The 15594-nt window shown below is 40.5% G+C and overlaps 1 protein-coding gene across 1 annotated transcript; it reads left to right on the plus strand.

The window, feature by feature from the left end:
* The first annotated feature begins 2038 nt into the window (after window positions 1-2038).
* On the plus strand, window positions 2039-13924 carry LOC124280279 (protein jagged-1b-like). Its single transcript, XM_046716176.1, has 12 exons — window positions 2039-2091; window positions 2303-2424; window positions 7764-7880; window positions 8524-8640; window positions 9812-9928; window positions 10766-10882; window positions 11117-11233; window positions 11578-11694; window positions 12056-12172; window positions 12314-12430; window positions 12977-13087; window positions 13550-13924. The coding sequence occupies exons 1-12, from the start codon at window positions 2039-2041 to the stop codon at window positions 13627-13629; spliced, it is 1302 nt and encodes a 433-aa protein (XP_046572132.1). The 3' UTR covers window positions 13630-13924.
* The last annotated feature ends 1670 nt before the right edge of the window (window positions 13925-15594 follow it).

Here is a 15594-nt window from a genome sequence, read left to right on the forward strand (position 1 = left end):
CAGGAGTAGTAGTAGTAGTAGTAGCAGTAGTAGCAGGAGTAGTAGTAGTAGCAGGAGTAGTAGTAGTAGTAGTAGCAGTAGTAGCAGCAATAGTAGTTGTAGCAGTAGTAGTAGCAGCAGTAGCAGGAGTAGTAGTAGTAGTAGTAGCAGTAGTAGCAGCAGTAGCAGTAGTAGCAGTAGTAGTAGTAGTAGCAGTAGTAGCAGCAGTAGTAGTAGCAGTAGTAGCAGTAGTAGTAGTAGTAGTAGCAGGAGTAGTAGTAGTAGTAGTAGCAGTAGTAGTAGTAGGAGGAGCAGTAGTAGCAACAGCAGCAGTAGTAGTATTCCTTTTGCAGGTTAAACTTTGTCCACAGTTTGTCCTCATTATTACGTTTATGTGTGTTTTCGGTGTCTTTGTTCCCACACTTTATCAACCGATCATACTTCAGTCCTCCTATAGATGCAAACACATGTGTTAGGGCGAGAAGTGGCATCATGTAGCAGTACGAACAACAAGTATTACAGGATTCATGTTACACAAGGAGTATCACAAAGTACATGCATCACCTGGACCGCCCTTCCGGTGGCGGAGATCAGTCTCTGTCACGGTGCATCACAGCATCAATTACTACATGCCAAGTGTTCCGTGTACTATTCGGATTTGTATAAAAACGCTGTCTAACTACCTCATTCGTTGGAAAAAATATCCACAACGAGCTTGGGAAAATGACCTTAGGTCATTTTATGCATCGTATTTACGCATCGTTGTAAATGTTCTCGTAGGCGTTCATCAGAATGGCCTCGTGTTGTTCTTACACAGTAACGCACAGCTTTCTAGAGCCTACCATAAAACAAGACTTCGAGAACCACCATGCTGCCTGCCAACGACTAATGGAGGTAACTCCAAATCAGACTTCCTTTTTAACCAATATCGCACTCCACATTCAATTAAGGTTTGGCTACCACTGAAATTTTCTAATGTTGTTGCCTTTTCTTGGCATTCTGCTGAAGGACAATTCAGTTATCATGGTAGTGTGTGATGTCATCTGTTCATCAAACTGCCATATGTTTACATACACGTGGAAAGAGTTCAACGGTTTGTCCATGACTTTATGTACAAACAATGTCCCAAAACAATATGTGTTTTCATAATTTTCATTTTATTGTGTACTAGCATTAAGTTCCTATGGCTGGACAGAGCCTACATGTATCTTATTACTGACAATAATCTGTGTAGGAGTGAGCCTATCAGCTTCCTGTGGGAATAAAGCCCGACATGACTGACTGACTGACTGACTGAGTTTTGTTTTACGCCGCTGTTAGCAATATTGCAGCCACATCACGGCGGGGAACACCAGAAATGGGCTTCACACATTGTACCCATGTGGGGATTCGAACCCGGGTCTTCGGCGTAACAAGCCAACGCTTTAACCACTAGGCTACCCCACCGCCCCAAGCCCGACATGACACAGATCATAACCCATTAACTAACGTGAACTCAAGAGCACGGTAATGGTACTGACGGTACTGACGGTACTGACGGTACTGACGGCCTTATAGTAACTGTGGTAATCTGAAATATTTGCTTTCTCCTTCTGATAGCACTGGTTCTTGGAGCGACTGCTGTTCAAGTTGTTACTGCTGATGTTTGTCTGAGCAACGGCAGCTGTAACAGCCACGGTACATGCGGCAACCCCTGTAACACAACATGCTCGTGTACAGACGGATACAGCGGCGACGACTGCACCATACGTATGTTCATGTTTAGGACACCGCACCAGTGATAACTATGTAGACATGAAACCTTGCATTCTTTACTTAAACAGTCCTTTATCATTCTATATCTAATATTCTAAATCCTCAAAAATGGTATTATCTTTAAATATGGTGTGTTTCACTAGCTGTAAATTTTACACTGCTGGTTCTACTCATCTCTCCATTCATAAAATGAAATTACTATGTGTCAGTACTTGCCTTGCACAAAATCACCAACATACTGTCCTCTGATAGACTGTATCAACAAAGAGGGTATTGTAACATTGATTGCACATCTTTAGGTATCATGGACTGTTTGTGGTTTCGAAGCTTGGGCTGCATCAGCAACATGTTCGCTATGTAATGTCTAACGGTCCATGTCTGTAGGAGATGTGTTTATATTGAAGTCGTGTTATAAACATAATGGGAATGCTGCTTTCTGGAATAAATAGTTCCTATTAGATGCATTCAGCCCTTTGTCGGTGGAAGTTGATACTTATCCACTACTAACCTATGTCACTTCTCACAGTGATTTCTTTTCATAAATTGAATATTGTATTTATTGTTTAAGCCCAATCTGTACTGGCGGTGGAAGTGAGTGCGGCACCCACGGCTCCTGTGATAACTCCACAGACACCTACGTATACGTCTGTCGCTGTACTGATGGGTATTCTGGAAACCTGTGTCAAACTGGTATATGCAATGTATATTCTTGTTTTGAGAACTGTGTGAATGACAAGTGTACATTTAAGCTAAAAGCTTAAGTCTATTATACATTGAAATTCTTCAAAGGCATTTAGAAGTTGGTGTAGTATACAAAACAAATCTTATTGATAACAACTTATTGATTTAATTGTCATAACGTTCAGGCGAAGAAGGTGCAATACCTAGCCCAGAAACGTTGTGAAAAATAAATCAAGAAGTATATACTTGTCTTGTATACATTGATATCCACTGCATAGCTTTAATGTAGTTATATTAGGATCACGCTCCAAATGGAAATAATATTCGAAAATGTGAAACTTGACATAGCCTAAGTATAGTATTGTCTGTCTGAACCTATGTATATCTCATTATTGTTACACAAAGTACAACAAAACGTCACCTTGAAATAAACATTATCTGAAAAAGAATAGGAGGTCTTTCAAAATGTAACACTGTCCAGACTTGAGAAGAGAGAATCATCCATGTATATTGAATTGAAGACTAAACCGAAATGTTTTCGTCTTTTGTCAGTACTACCCCTGTTCAATATTTTGCACTTTTACACAGTGGTGAATAGTCCTAATACAAACCTAACAGCCGGGTTTCTGGTACATTGATCACTTCTTTGTCTGGCTTGTTGTCAAGACGCCGTTGCATGGCAGGATCACTGACGTGTCGCACTGTAAATACTTGGATGCTGCCGGTAGGCCAGGACATGCTCACCCTTCCAGCGAGCACCTGCTGTCGTCACTGATTGTGATTGGTCTATTCATACAGTGTTCACAGCTGTTATGGTCTTTATACCAATAACACTTGTTTATGAGAGATAGTCGAGACCTATTTCTTTTTACTGATATTATATATTTTTGACATGCTGTAATCGCCGATATATTGGACATGTGAAATAACATCAGTTATTGAAAAGTATCCCTTTTTAACACAGTTGATTTTTCTGTGAATACATTCAGCCCCTATCTGTACTGGCGGTGGAAGTGAGTGCGGCACCCACGGGTCCTGCGTTAACTCTACAGACACCTACGTCTGTCGCTGCACTGATGGGTATTCTGGAAACCTGTGTCAAACAGGTTAGTGAAGTATACCATTATACACTATCAAAATGTTGGTTACAAAGGAGAAAAGTGCGCAACAGGTTTGTAACTGATCACAAACGGGAAAATTGCTGCTCAAAGAAGAGTTGTATGAAGAAAAAACAACGTATGACATTGCACAATGGACTCTCTGGAACGGGCATATTTCGATTTGATGTAGTTGTTAAGCCCTTTCTGTACTGGTTCTAGATACATGGTGGTAAGTCAGCAGTACGTATACTGACACTGCCTCTGTACTGGTATTAGATACATGGTGGTAAGTCAGCAGTACGTATACTGACACTGCCTCTGTACTGGTATTAGATACATGATGGTAAGTCAGCAGTACGTATAGTGACACCGCCTCTGTACTGGTATTAGATACATGATGGTAAGTCAGCAGTACGTATACTGACACCGCCTCTGTACTGGTATTAGATACATGATGGTAAGTCAGCAGTACGTATAGTATGACACTGCCTCTGTACTGGTATTAGATACATGATGGTAGAAGTCAGCAGTACGTATAGCGACACTGACACTGCCTCTGTACTGGTATCAGTAAGTCAGTAGATACATGATGGTAAGTCAGCAGTACGTATACTGACACTGCCTCTGTACTTGCATTAGATACATGATGGTAAGTCAGCAGTACGTATACTGACACTGCCTCTGTACTGGTATTAGATACATGATGGTAAGTCAGCAGTACGTATACTGACACCGCCTCTGTACTGGTATTAGATACATGATGGTAAGTCAGCAGTACGTATAGCGACACTGCCTCTGTACTGGTATTAGATACATGATGGTAAGTCAGCAGTACGTATAGTGACACTGCCTCTGTACTGGTATTAGATACATGATGGTAAGTCAGCAGTACGTATAGTGACACTGCCTCTGTACTGGTATTAGATACATGATGGTAAGTCAGCAGTACGTATAGTGCCTCTGTACCTGGTATTAGATACATGATGGTAAGTCAGCAGTACGTACTGCATGGTATTAGATACATGGTAAAGTGGTAAGTCAGCGGTACGTCACACTGCCTCTGTACTGGTATAGGTATGGCAGTACGTATGTGACACTGCCTCTGTATATTAGATACATGGTGGTAAGTCAGCAGTACGTATAGTGACACTGCCTCTGTACTGGTATTAGATACATGATGGTAAGTCAGCAGTACGTATACTGACACTGCCTCTGTACTGGTATTAGATACATGATGGTAAGTCAGCAGTACGTATAGTGACACTGCCTCTGTACTGGTATTAGATACATGGTGGTAAGTCAGCAGTACGTATAGTGACACTGCCTCTGTACTGGTATTAGATACATGATGGTAAGTCAGCAGTACGTATAGTGACACTGCCTCTGTACTGGTATTAGATACATGATGGTAAGTCAGCAGTACGTATAGTGACACTGCCTCTGTACTGGTATTAGATACATGATGGTAAGTCAGCAGTACGTATAGTGACACTGCCTCTGGATCTTGTGAATATTCACAGCGCATACCGCTAAAATTGCAAGTGAAAACTGGTTTTCAAGGTATTATTAGAAAATGTCCATTTTTCAACAGCAGGGTGTCCTTCGTAACTGACTTGATGAAAGTAAGATTCGAACTCTGTAATAATGTTCTCGACGGAACACCGGTGTTTCATAATGTTGTCTAGTTCCAAACATTTTCCGAAACAGGGTCCGTCGGCAGCGGCACTACCTTGCTTGGCTTCATGTGTGTATGTGTTAAGATACAAGGGCGGTAGGGTAGCCTAGTGGTTAAAGCGTTCGCTCGTCACGTCGAAGACCCGGGTTCGATTCCCCACATAGGTACAATATATGAAGCCATTTTCTGGTGTCCCCCGCCGTGATATTGCTAAAAGTATAAAACTAAACTCACTGGCTCACTGATATATTAAAATACATTGTCCGCGGTTCAGGGGTGGCATATTTTTCTTATTCGGACGCAAGTAAAATATTGTATTTATCGTTTAGCCCCAAACTGTACTGGCGCTGGAAGTGAGTGCGGCACCCACGGGTCCTGTGATAACTCCACAGCTACGTACGTCTGTCTCTGTACTGATGGGTATTCTGGAAACCTGTGTCAAACTGGTAAATGACCTACATTATCTGCTTATTAGAAATGAATGGGCGGTATGGTAGCCTAATGGTAAAAGCGTTGGCTCGTCACGCCGAAGACCCGGGTTCGAATCCCCACATGGGTACAATGTGTGAAGCCCATTTCTGGTGCCCCCCGCCGTGATGTTGCTCGAATATTGCTAAAAGCGGCGTAAAACCAAACTCAGTCAGTCAGTCAGTATTAGAAATGATCAACATTAATATTATTTTAAATATATTCCAGCTTTACATTATATTCATGTCAATTATGTCAAAATACATTAACATTTAGAATTATGTTATTACAATGTTTGTATAATATTACAGCATTACATATTTATATATATGTACATAAACACACTGAATGTACATTTAAGCATGTACAATGAAATGTTATCTTAAAATATACATTTCGAGGATAATATTTCAAATGTCATAGTGTGAAAAACTTCATTACTGTGTAATCTGTCAAAGTGCTATGATATATGTAAATTCACAATATCGAAATGTTACTGGACGATTTTTTCTTCACTAACAACTCGTTTCCTTCTGAAGGAAAACAACATTTGTAGCATTAGTTTGATCTGGTATTTGTGGTCATGATCACAATGTCTGTGTGTACCCTCTCTGATTAGGACCCGTGAAGATCCGGGTTACAATGGGTCTTCAGCATCCCATGATTGTTGTAAGAGGCGACTAACGGGATCGGGTAGTCAGGCTCGCTGACACAGACTAGTCTATAATTTTCAATTATATATTGAATAAAGAAAAAAAAGGTTACAATGAATGACAGTACAGATTTCTATTACAATACAATTGGGTCACAAATAAAAAATATTAACTAAATGTCTATAGTTACCAGAGTCTTGATTCTTGTAGATGTACTGATTGAAGTTTGTTGACTGCTGTTGACAGTTTAATGTAGACGAGGCCTCTTGAGTGGTCGGTCTTGAAACGTCGATGTTAGCAGACAGATGAGCGTAAATCCAAAGTCGTCCCCCCATACATCTCAGAAACCATCCCTTATATACAGTTCTAGAGAATTCTAACAAAAACTATCCCACGCCACGAACTGCTCATAGCTTCCAGAACCTCACCGAAGATACCGGAAGTAGAAAACAAAGGGAGGTAACTCCTCAGATAGCATAGCTATAGTCTCTCTTTTTGATCTTATCTCCCAATTATGACGCTAAGGAACACTTTCGGAGAGATCGATATGTTGCCGTCAGCTGATGATTTACGAGGGGCGTCCCAAAAGTAGTCGGCCTCACCTAGCAAACTATACAAATGCAGCTGTTCCTTTGTTTTATTTTTCTACATATTATCTGTCAACCTCAAGCAAATTGCTTTTGCAAAGTTCCAGCCTCACGATCCCCATTTTGTTTGACTCATCATCTTGGCTCACACACACACACACACACACACACACACACACACACACACACACACACACACACACACACACACACACACACACACACACACACACACACACACCACACACACACACACACCACACCCACTCCCACCTACCACCACCCCACACAAAATCTGCATTACAGGCATCACAAACTTCAGGCAACAAAGTATGCAAGAAACATATTGTGTGTTTGAAATAGGCAGAAGTCCTCTAGAATCATATGTAGATACTAAAGTGCATAAAAATGCAATTTGAAACTACAGTCGCTTGTTAAAGTGATTTGATTATGACGGGAAGTCATCCAATACTATACTGAACATATTATATATGATATTATCTGAGGGCATACCATTATCCAAGAGGTACAAAATGACAGATCGTTTTTCACTTTCTGCAATTTCTAAAGAAATATAATACCCAATGTGTTGTGCTGACTAATATTTCGTTAACCACATTACCCACATATGTGAAATTTTGGATATGGCTTTGCTAATGATTCCTTCAAATAAAATGGAAGCTTTTATAACATGGGACATCTAGAATATAGTTAGGCCGACTACCTTTGGGACGCCCCTCGTGAAAATAGACAACATTTCCATTGCTCACTCCTGAAAGCAGTCTTTAAAGACAACTAATTTCTTATTTTACATTTATAAGGTGAGATTGCCTTTACTAACGTCAGGCAATATGTTTTACTACAGCTCCCATCTGTACTGGCGGTGGAAGCGAGTGTGGCACCCACGGCGCCTGTGATAACTCCACGGCTACCTACGTCTGTCGCTGCACTGATGGTTACAAGGGTGATACGTGCACAACAGGTCAGTGACGGTCAATAATGTCAAAGTACAAGCTCAGTCTTGTCGCAGGTAATCGTGTTTCTAATTCATCAACTGTCAAGTATCATGTAACGATGAAAACGATCTGAGCCTTCTTCGCCACACGACGTTTGGCATGGCAAAAGTTCCACAATGCTGAAAATCAACTAAATCCAACATTCAGGGCAACAATATAAAAAATGACACTTTCAAATAGGGCTGCGCAATATAATCGGTTTACCGGCATTTACCGGTTCAGACATGAACACGATACGTATTGCGATACGCTGATCGAAAACCGGTATTTTGACTTGCATTCGGAAAACTTCGTAACACTCGGAAATCTTCGGATATTTCCTTGTTTCATTTGTGCCAAATATTATTCACATTTCTATTTTATCATGATGAAAACTTGTTATTAAAACTTAATCAAGCCTAGTGATTTTGCTGTGTTTTTGCTCTATAAATCAAGCATTAACTCGATTATAAGTAGTTTTTATTAAAAATACTTCATGCAATATATTGCAATACATATCGCAATACATGCTTTCGCATCGCAGTATATCGCAATATGAAAATTCTATGCAATACCCACCCCTACTTTCAAATATCAATAGCAAGTTAATGTACTTGTGACAAACTTCAGCTCCCATCTGTACTGGCGGTGGAAGTGAGTGCGGCACCCACGGGTCCTGTGATAACTCAATTGCTACCTATATCTGTCGCTGTACTGATGGGTATTCCGGAAACCTGTGTCAAACGGGTACGTTTTATATTCAGACATCAATGAAAAAACACAACGAACGGCTAAAAAGGTGAAATTTGTTTTTGACTTCAGATGATATTGTGTTATTATAAAGCTTGAACAGGATGATATGTGCACAAAAGGTGTGTACTAAACATTGCTTTCAACTACAAACATTTTATGTGAAATCAGTTTCAAGGAATTCCCCTTGCAATGAAGAGTGTTTTATTTCCATTTCAAGATTTTTAGCATTTTACTCAGGTTGAGTGTTTGCTTTGCTGTAATACAATTATCTAACTTTAGAAACCACCCGCATCTACTTGTTTATGTAAATGTTCTGTTTCCATGGGTAAAAAACCCATTTAAACAACAATAACATTCGGCTTTGTTTTATATAACTGATCTTAATTCATTCGGGATGAAAAAATGTCATTCTTGCATTTCACATTTCATCTAGTGTGAAGGGGGTGAGAGGGAGCGTTGAACTATTTTGAGCATTATCTCAGCCACGTCGTGACTTGGATATTCAGACTTTTCCTTGATCTCAGTAGAACCAACGTTTCATCCCCATGTGATTTAGTTTCATCGGGTTTAGTTTCAACAGTCGGTATTTGTACTTCAAAGTGATACGATATTGTCATTCCAATTAAACAATATTTCCAGTCCTTGTTCTAGTGACCATTTGAACGTTTGAGGAGTGAGAGAACAGAACGTCCCCGTTAAAAATACATGAGCGATAATAAACTATGACCTTGTGATTGTGGATTGATGTCGTATTTGCCCAAAATGCATGAAATTATACTGTTTTACATGTGCTCCACCTAGATATATTATTATCATTATTTATTCCATTGTATACTTACACACATACCGATCGCATTAATGTTAGTTTTGTAATTCTATCTGATTAAGTATATGTGATTGCGTCTCAGCCCCCATCTGTACTGGCGGTGGAACACTTGGTGTCATCACTGATTTTGATTGGTCCATTCATATATTTTTCAAGCTATTATGGCCTTTTTACCAATAACGCTTGTTTGTGAGGATAGTCAAGAGGTATTTCTTTTTACTGACATTATATATTTTTTTAACATACTGTAATCGCCGATATATTGGACATGTGAAATAATATCAGTTATTGAAAATGATCTCTTTTTAACACAGTTGATTTGTCTGTGAATACATTCAGCCCCTATCTGTTCTGGCGGTGGAAGTGAGTGCGGCACCTACGGGTCGTGTGTTAACTCTACAGACACCTACGTCTGTCTCTGCACTGATGGGTATTCTGGAAACCTGTGTCAAACAGGTACGTTCTATATTCAGACATCAATGAACAATGTCAAAGAAGGCAAAAAAGGTGAAATTTAGTTTTGACTACAGATGATATCGTGTTATTATAGTGCCTGAATAGATCATCGTTACAACAAAGAGATGCCGTGAACATCACGTCGTTGAGTTTGTAAATGACATTGTTAAAATAATGGCAGCTTTGCATTTAAAAATGTCACATTCTCCTATTTTGAAGAAAACAGAAATGACCCATAGGAGTTACAAAGCTCTAACTTTGACGTGCTTAACAAATGTCCACGCGTTTTCTTAAAATTTTGTTTTCGAGTCGAAAGGAGTCACGAGAGCTTGTTTTGTGGGCAATTAAAATTACGTCCGCTAACAGAATGTGTACATCCCAGCGTCTTTTCGGAAAGATGCTATTTCTACGACTACCCTCGATCACAATCAGTTATTAATACAAATGTTAGTTAAAGATTGGTCGTGCTTCCAATAACCTCCAATAGTCTGAATATGAAACAGGAGCTTAACAGTCACTTTCAACTAATGTTCACACACACATCCCACCCCACCCCAATTGTCCCGCAACAGATTATATGTTCCAAGATGGGTTTGGTTTCACACCTCACTTCACGTTCGGTTACAGTAATTTCAAGCTTGACGTTGTCAGTAATAGACACTCTCTTAATCGGATACTCAAGCTTGTAATCACAACATTGAAGTTTGTAGTTTATCGGTTGTACATAGAATATCTATCTCTATAAAAGTACTGTGGAAATTTGACGAATCTTCACGTCTTGGTTCGAAGAAATGAAGGAACTATTTGTATATTTTCTAATCAACATAATCACTTCAGCCCCTATCTGTACTGGCGGTGGAAGTGAGTGCGGCACCCACGGCTCCTGTGATAACTCTACAGACACCTATATCTGTCGCTGCACTGATGGGTATTCTGGAAACCTGTGTCAAACTGGTAAACACAAGATTTGTTTATTAAGAATTATCAATAAATGTAAACTGTTAATCGAAACCTAATTTCAGAATATATCTTATCTTAATAAGTAAGCATGTTGCGACAACTCCATGTATTTAGGAAGAGCACAAACCTGGATCATCTGTTGGCGATCATCCCGAAAGTAGCAGCTGAACGCACATAATTGCTGGAGTTCGTTTTACAATCATTTGATGACTATCTGTTTGCTGTCAGCTCCCATCTGTACTGGCGGTGGAAATGAGTGCGGCACCCACGGCTCCTGTGATAACTCCACAGCTACTTACGTCTGTCGCTGCACTGATGGGTATTCTGGAAACCTGTGTCAAACAGGTAGATGAAATGTTCGAGGATCAATAAGGAAGATCAATGAAAAAGAATATTACTCACAAAATATGAAAGATACTATTGTGTTACTGCAGAGTATGTATAGGCCAAAGCTACAGAGGATAGCTTGTACATCATATCATTGAAATGCATTGTTAAAATAGAGGCAAGGTTGCATTAAAAATGTGAGACTGCCCTATCTTAAAGAAAATAAAATCTCAAATGGCAAATCCGGAGGCAAAAAGTTTTAGAAAAGTGCAATACTTTTTCAATCTAAGCAAGTTCTTCAACAGTCGGTCAGGGCAGTTACTGTTTGTTATTATGTTCATGTACCACCGCGTGTGTTCCAGCCCCAGGCTGCACGGCCGGTGGGAACCAGTGTGGAGACAACGGGGAGTGCAATACCTGTGCTACAATATATACCTGCCAATGTTACGGCGGCTATGGTGGCGACACCTGCCAATCCAGTAAGTGCAGGTTCCATATGCTAGTGGAATAATCAATACTGGTTATTATATTATATAACGTTATATATTCCATTCAACAAGTTGGTACAACTGAAATTTCACTCGCAAATATAACAGTGGCGTTCAGGCAAAATCATCATTGTTGGTCAAAAGATCCGACTTAGGGGATGACTTGGTTTATGCATGCCATCGAATCCCACAGATCGTATGTATAGATCGATGCTCATGGCAGCAATGGCCAGTTGGCTCATGGATTAATTGCAGACCTCTGCCATGAAACTTAGATATCCCTGTGTGTTGCGTGAATAGTGGTACAAGCAAACAAAAGCTATAGATAATTTACTGAAGTTCCTTTTTTCAGGCCCAAAATGCAGTGCCAGGGGTTCTGAATGTGGCACCCACGGGACCTGCAACACGACCACCACCCCTTACGTCTGTGCCTGCAGCGACGACTACACTGGAGATACCTGTTCTGTAGGTAAGTCGACCGAGTCTTCCCCACACAGATGTTGACACTCTAAACATGTACAGCCTCAGTTTCTGGATGTGAAATATGGTCTGTTAATACGAACTTACAAACAAGTTGGCATGTACCCTGACTCTATCTCTCCTGCTCCAGCTCCTATCTGTACTTCCGGTGGTAACGAGTGCGGCAGTAGCGGCACCTGTGATCGTACATCGTCCCCCAACAAGTGTTCCTGTTCTGGTGGATACACTGGCACACTTTGTGAAACAGGTGCGTGCTGTGTTGTACTTACAAAACGTACGGGAAACTTTACACACATCCGTTTTAAGGTGGTCATTTTTGTCCTTACCCACACATATTACAAATAAATGTTCTATTTTCAAAGGATAGTGAGAGTGCCATATCATATTTGTTTGAAAACAAACACCATGTGATTGTGTCGCTTCATATGGATATTTTTAGCAAAAACTCTTCACCCTGGCGAATGAATAACGGAACTTTCACTAGTTAACCTGACCATTTCCTTATACAGCACAATCTGGCGACAAGCCTTACCCTTATGTAAGTGTTGCTGCGTATCAAATTGTATATTTTTAGAACACCATGCGTCTTCAGTTTCGGTCGTCATAACATAGGAAATATATGCGAGAGGTCTACTGAGATGCAGTTCACAGCACACTGGTACAATATCATTACTTGGGTGCCTCTACGTTGTTCCACGTGTAGTGGAGGTGTTGACGCTTTCAGTGAATCTACAATGTAGACCATGTGTGCTATTCAAGCTGTCTCTAACCACTGATGTTTTTACATTTCCAGCTCCGACTTGCACCACGACTGGTGGGGAGTGTCAGAACGGGGGGACGTGCATCATTACCGTCATCCCCTACACGTGTACATGTACGGCTGGTTTCACTGACACAACGTGTGGTATGTTCCTTGGTTATCAATAGATATAACCTTCTGGGGCAACGTCACAACCATAATGAACAAGAAATAAATAACACCATCTGAAATAATAGCCACTACGTAGTGTCAAAGGTGGAATACTGTGGTGGGTAAATGGAATAACCATGTAACTATAAGACATTATCCAATTCATGACGTCATGGCAGTATTGACGTTATGCATATATGACATCACCCTGGTTATGACGTCATAGCAGGAATGTCGTAATGCATGGCGTCTTATTAGATTATGTGATTGTACCTTATTAACAGGCAAGACAATCTTCCACAGATTAGAACTGTCATTGCCAAAGATAAGGCATGGCTCTGAGTCCAATGTTACATGTCTGAGCTAACAGACTGAACCAGCTACATTGGGATGTGATTTTGAAAACTGTTTCTGTCCTGAACCTATTTCGGTTCATGAATCTGTGATGTTTTGCAGGGACTCGTTCTGGGGCAAGTCACGTGATCTTCTGCATGACGTCACTGTTGCTGGTGGTTGTTGGATCCCTCACCCTTTAAGCCTGACAGAACAGATGCTGAATATTAGTGACCAAATTACCACGTCGGACGTCCGTTGTTCGGTACATCCACAAGTCCATGGAGATTCGTGTAACATCTCAGTAAATCTCATGTTGTTGCCATTAAACCTAATGACTTGTTTATTGTAATCTCTATGGCACGTGTGTTTGATACATATATTCCAATACTTACCATGTCGGGTGAATCTCTTTATAACAACATGTACTAAGCCATGATGACGTGTTGAGTAACTGACCAACAGTTTTCCACTGAAATAAACGGCATAGTTCATGCAGCGTCTGTTTGGATTGTATTTTGAGTTTGCAGGGTTAATATATGTACAATGAACATCACCAGAACCCGGGACAAACACGCTAATCAGAGAGGTGATTGAGTTTAGTTTTACGCCGCACCCAGCAATATTCCAGCTATATGGCGGCGGTCTGTAAATAATCGAGTCTGGACCAGGCAATCCAGTGATCAACAGCATGAGCATCGACCTGCGCAATTGGGAACCGATGACATGTGTCAACCAAGCCAGCGAGCCCGACCACCCGATCCCGTTAGTTGCCTCTTACGACAAGCATGGGTTACTGAAGGTTCATTCTAACCCGGACCTTCACGGGTCCTAATCAGAGAGGGTACACACAGACGTTGTGATCATGACCACAAATACCAGATCAAACTAATGCTACAAATATTGTTCTTTCCATCATCTACTAACTAATATAATATTACTATATGCAAATTTACGTTTTCAATAGGTTTGTCCAATTGTTTTGATGACCATAGAGGAATCGGCTTGTATCTTTTAAAGCAGACGCATCATTTGTCTTGGTAAGACCGAGACAGGCAGCATGGGCGGAAAAGTACACACAAAATGAATCCAACAGAGTTTAGTTTAAACATATTTCATTCACAAAGTGAAAAGGATCGGGGACAAGTTATTACAAGTTATAAAACCCCTCTCCAAAGACATTTACAATAACTTTATAATTACATTACAAGCAATTATTAGAAATATAGACAGAGAAAGATTGACAGTTCAGGGGAAATGTTATAATACAAAAGGTGCATAGAAAGAAGACTACTGGAATCGTTTAGATTTGCATAAATACTGATGTACATTTTTGAATATAATTTCATTTTTATGATTTGTCAGATCTGCAATACCGTTAAAAATAACAGATAATGTAATCACAGAATTACTACCACAGACATCGTGAATATCTTTAAGCATGATCTTTCTATGTTGATTGTATAAAGAACATTCTGAGAAATAGTGATGAACATTTTCTCATGGGTTTCCACATGCGCAGGATGGATCAGTGATTAGCCCTACTCTGTACAGATCGTAACTTAATCTACTAGCTCCATGACGTATTGCGTATGTATGCTAAATGTTCTAATACCGTAAGAAGAGTACAGTGGAGCTGAGCTATGTGATGCACACAGTCAGGTTCCTATTGTTCTCATCCTCGAATACCCAGGGTGCCGATACAGCCATTCGACTGTGACAGCTACCCTAGTCCCGTTATTGGTACCCAGAATTACATGACGCTTAACATAACCGTAGTAATCACAAGAGAGATTGAGATGGTATGACACTTCAGTAACGAAGATATGGTGGTTAGGACCAAGGACAACGGAGAATGTCAGCCTCATCTGACGATTATAGTTAAACCTATTGATGGGTCCAGTGAATAGTCGGTTGTTCTATCGCTGGGAACGTCATAGCGTAGGACTCTAGCTATTGACACAGAGATCCACCCCTACCATGTCACCTCACCTCACGTCACCATAGACCTGGAATCCCTGCCGGACAATGTCACACCATTTGAAGTGAGCATGTGTATTTTACGACCGCCTCAAATCTGTGTGTCCGCAATAGGGTTCATGTGTGCCTCGTGGTGTACCGCCTCACCCGAGATCCGAACGTCAGCCTGTATATACACGTGTGTGGAT

The sequence above is a fragment of the Haliotis rubra genome, unplaced genomic scaffold (assembly GCF_003918875.1).
Source record: "Haliotis rubra isolate DU_JTF1 unplaced genomic scaffold, ASM391887v1 Scf264, whole genome shotgun sequence".
Taxonomy (NCBI): Eukaryota; Metazoa; Mollusca; class Gastropoda; order Lepetellida; family Haliotidae; genus Haliotis; species Haliotis rubra.

Bases quoted from the DNA above. Each gene is read 5' to 3' on its own strand.
- LOC124280279 (XM_046716176.1), top strand. From the start codon at position 2,039: ATGGACTGTTTGTGGTTTCGAAGCTTGGGCTGCATCAGCAACATGTTC. The intron at 2,092-2,302 runs GTAATGTCTAAC...TTATTGTTTAAG, and splicing joins ATCAGCAACATGTTCGCTAT to CCCAATCTGTACTGGCGGTG. The intron at 2,425-7,763 runs GTATATGCAATG...GTTTTACTACAG, and splicing joins TGGAAACCTGTGTCAAACTG to CTCCCATCTGTACTGGCGGT.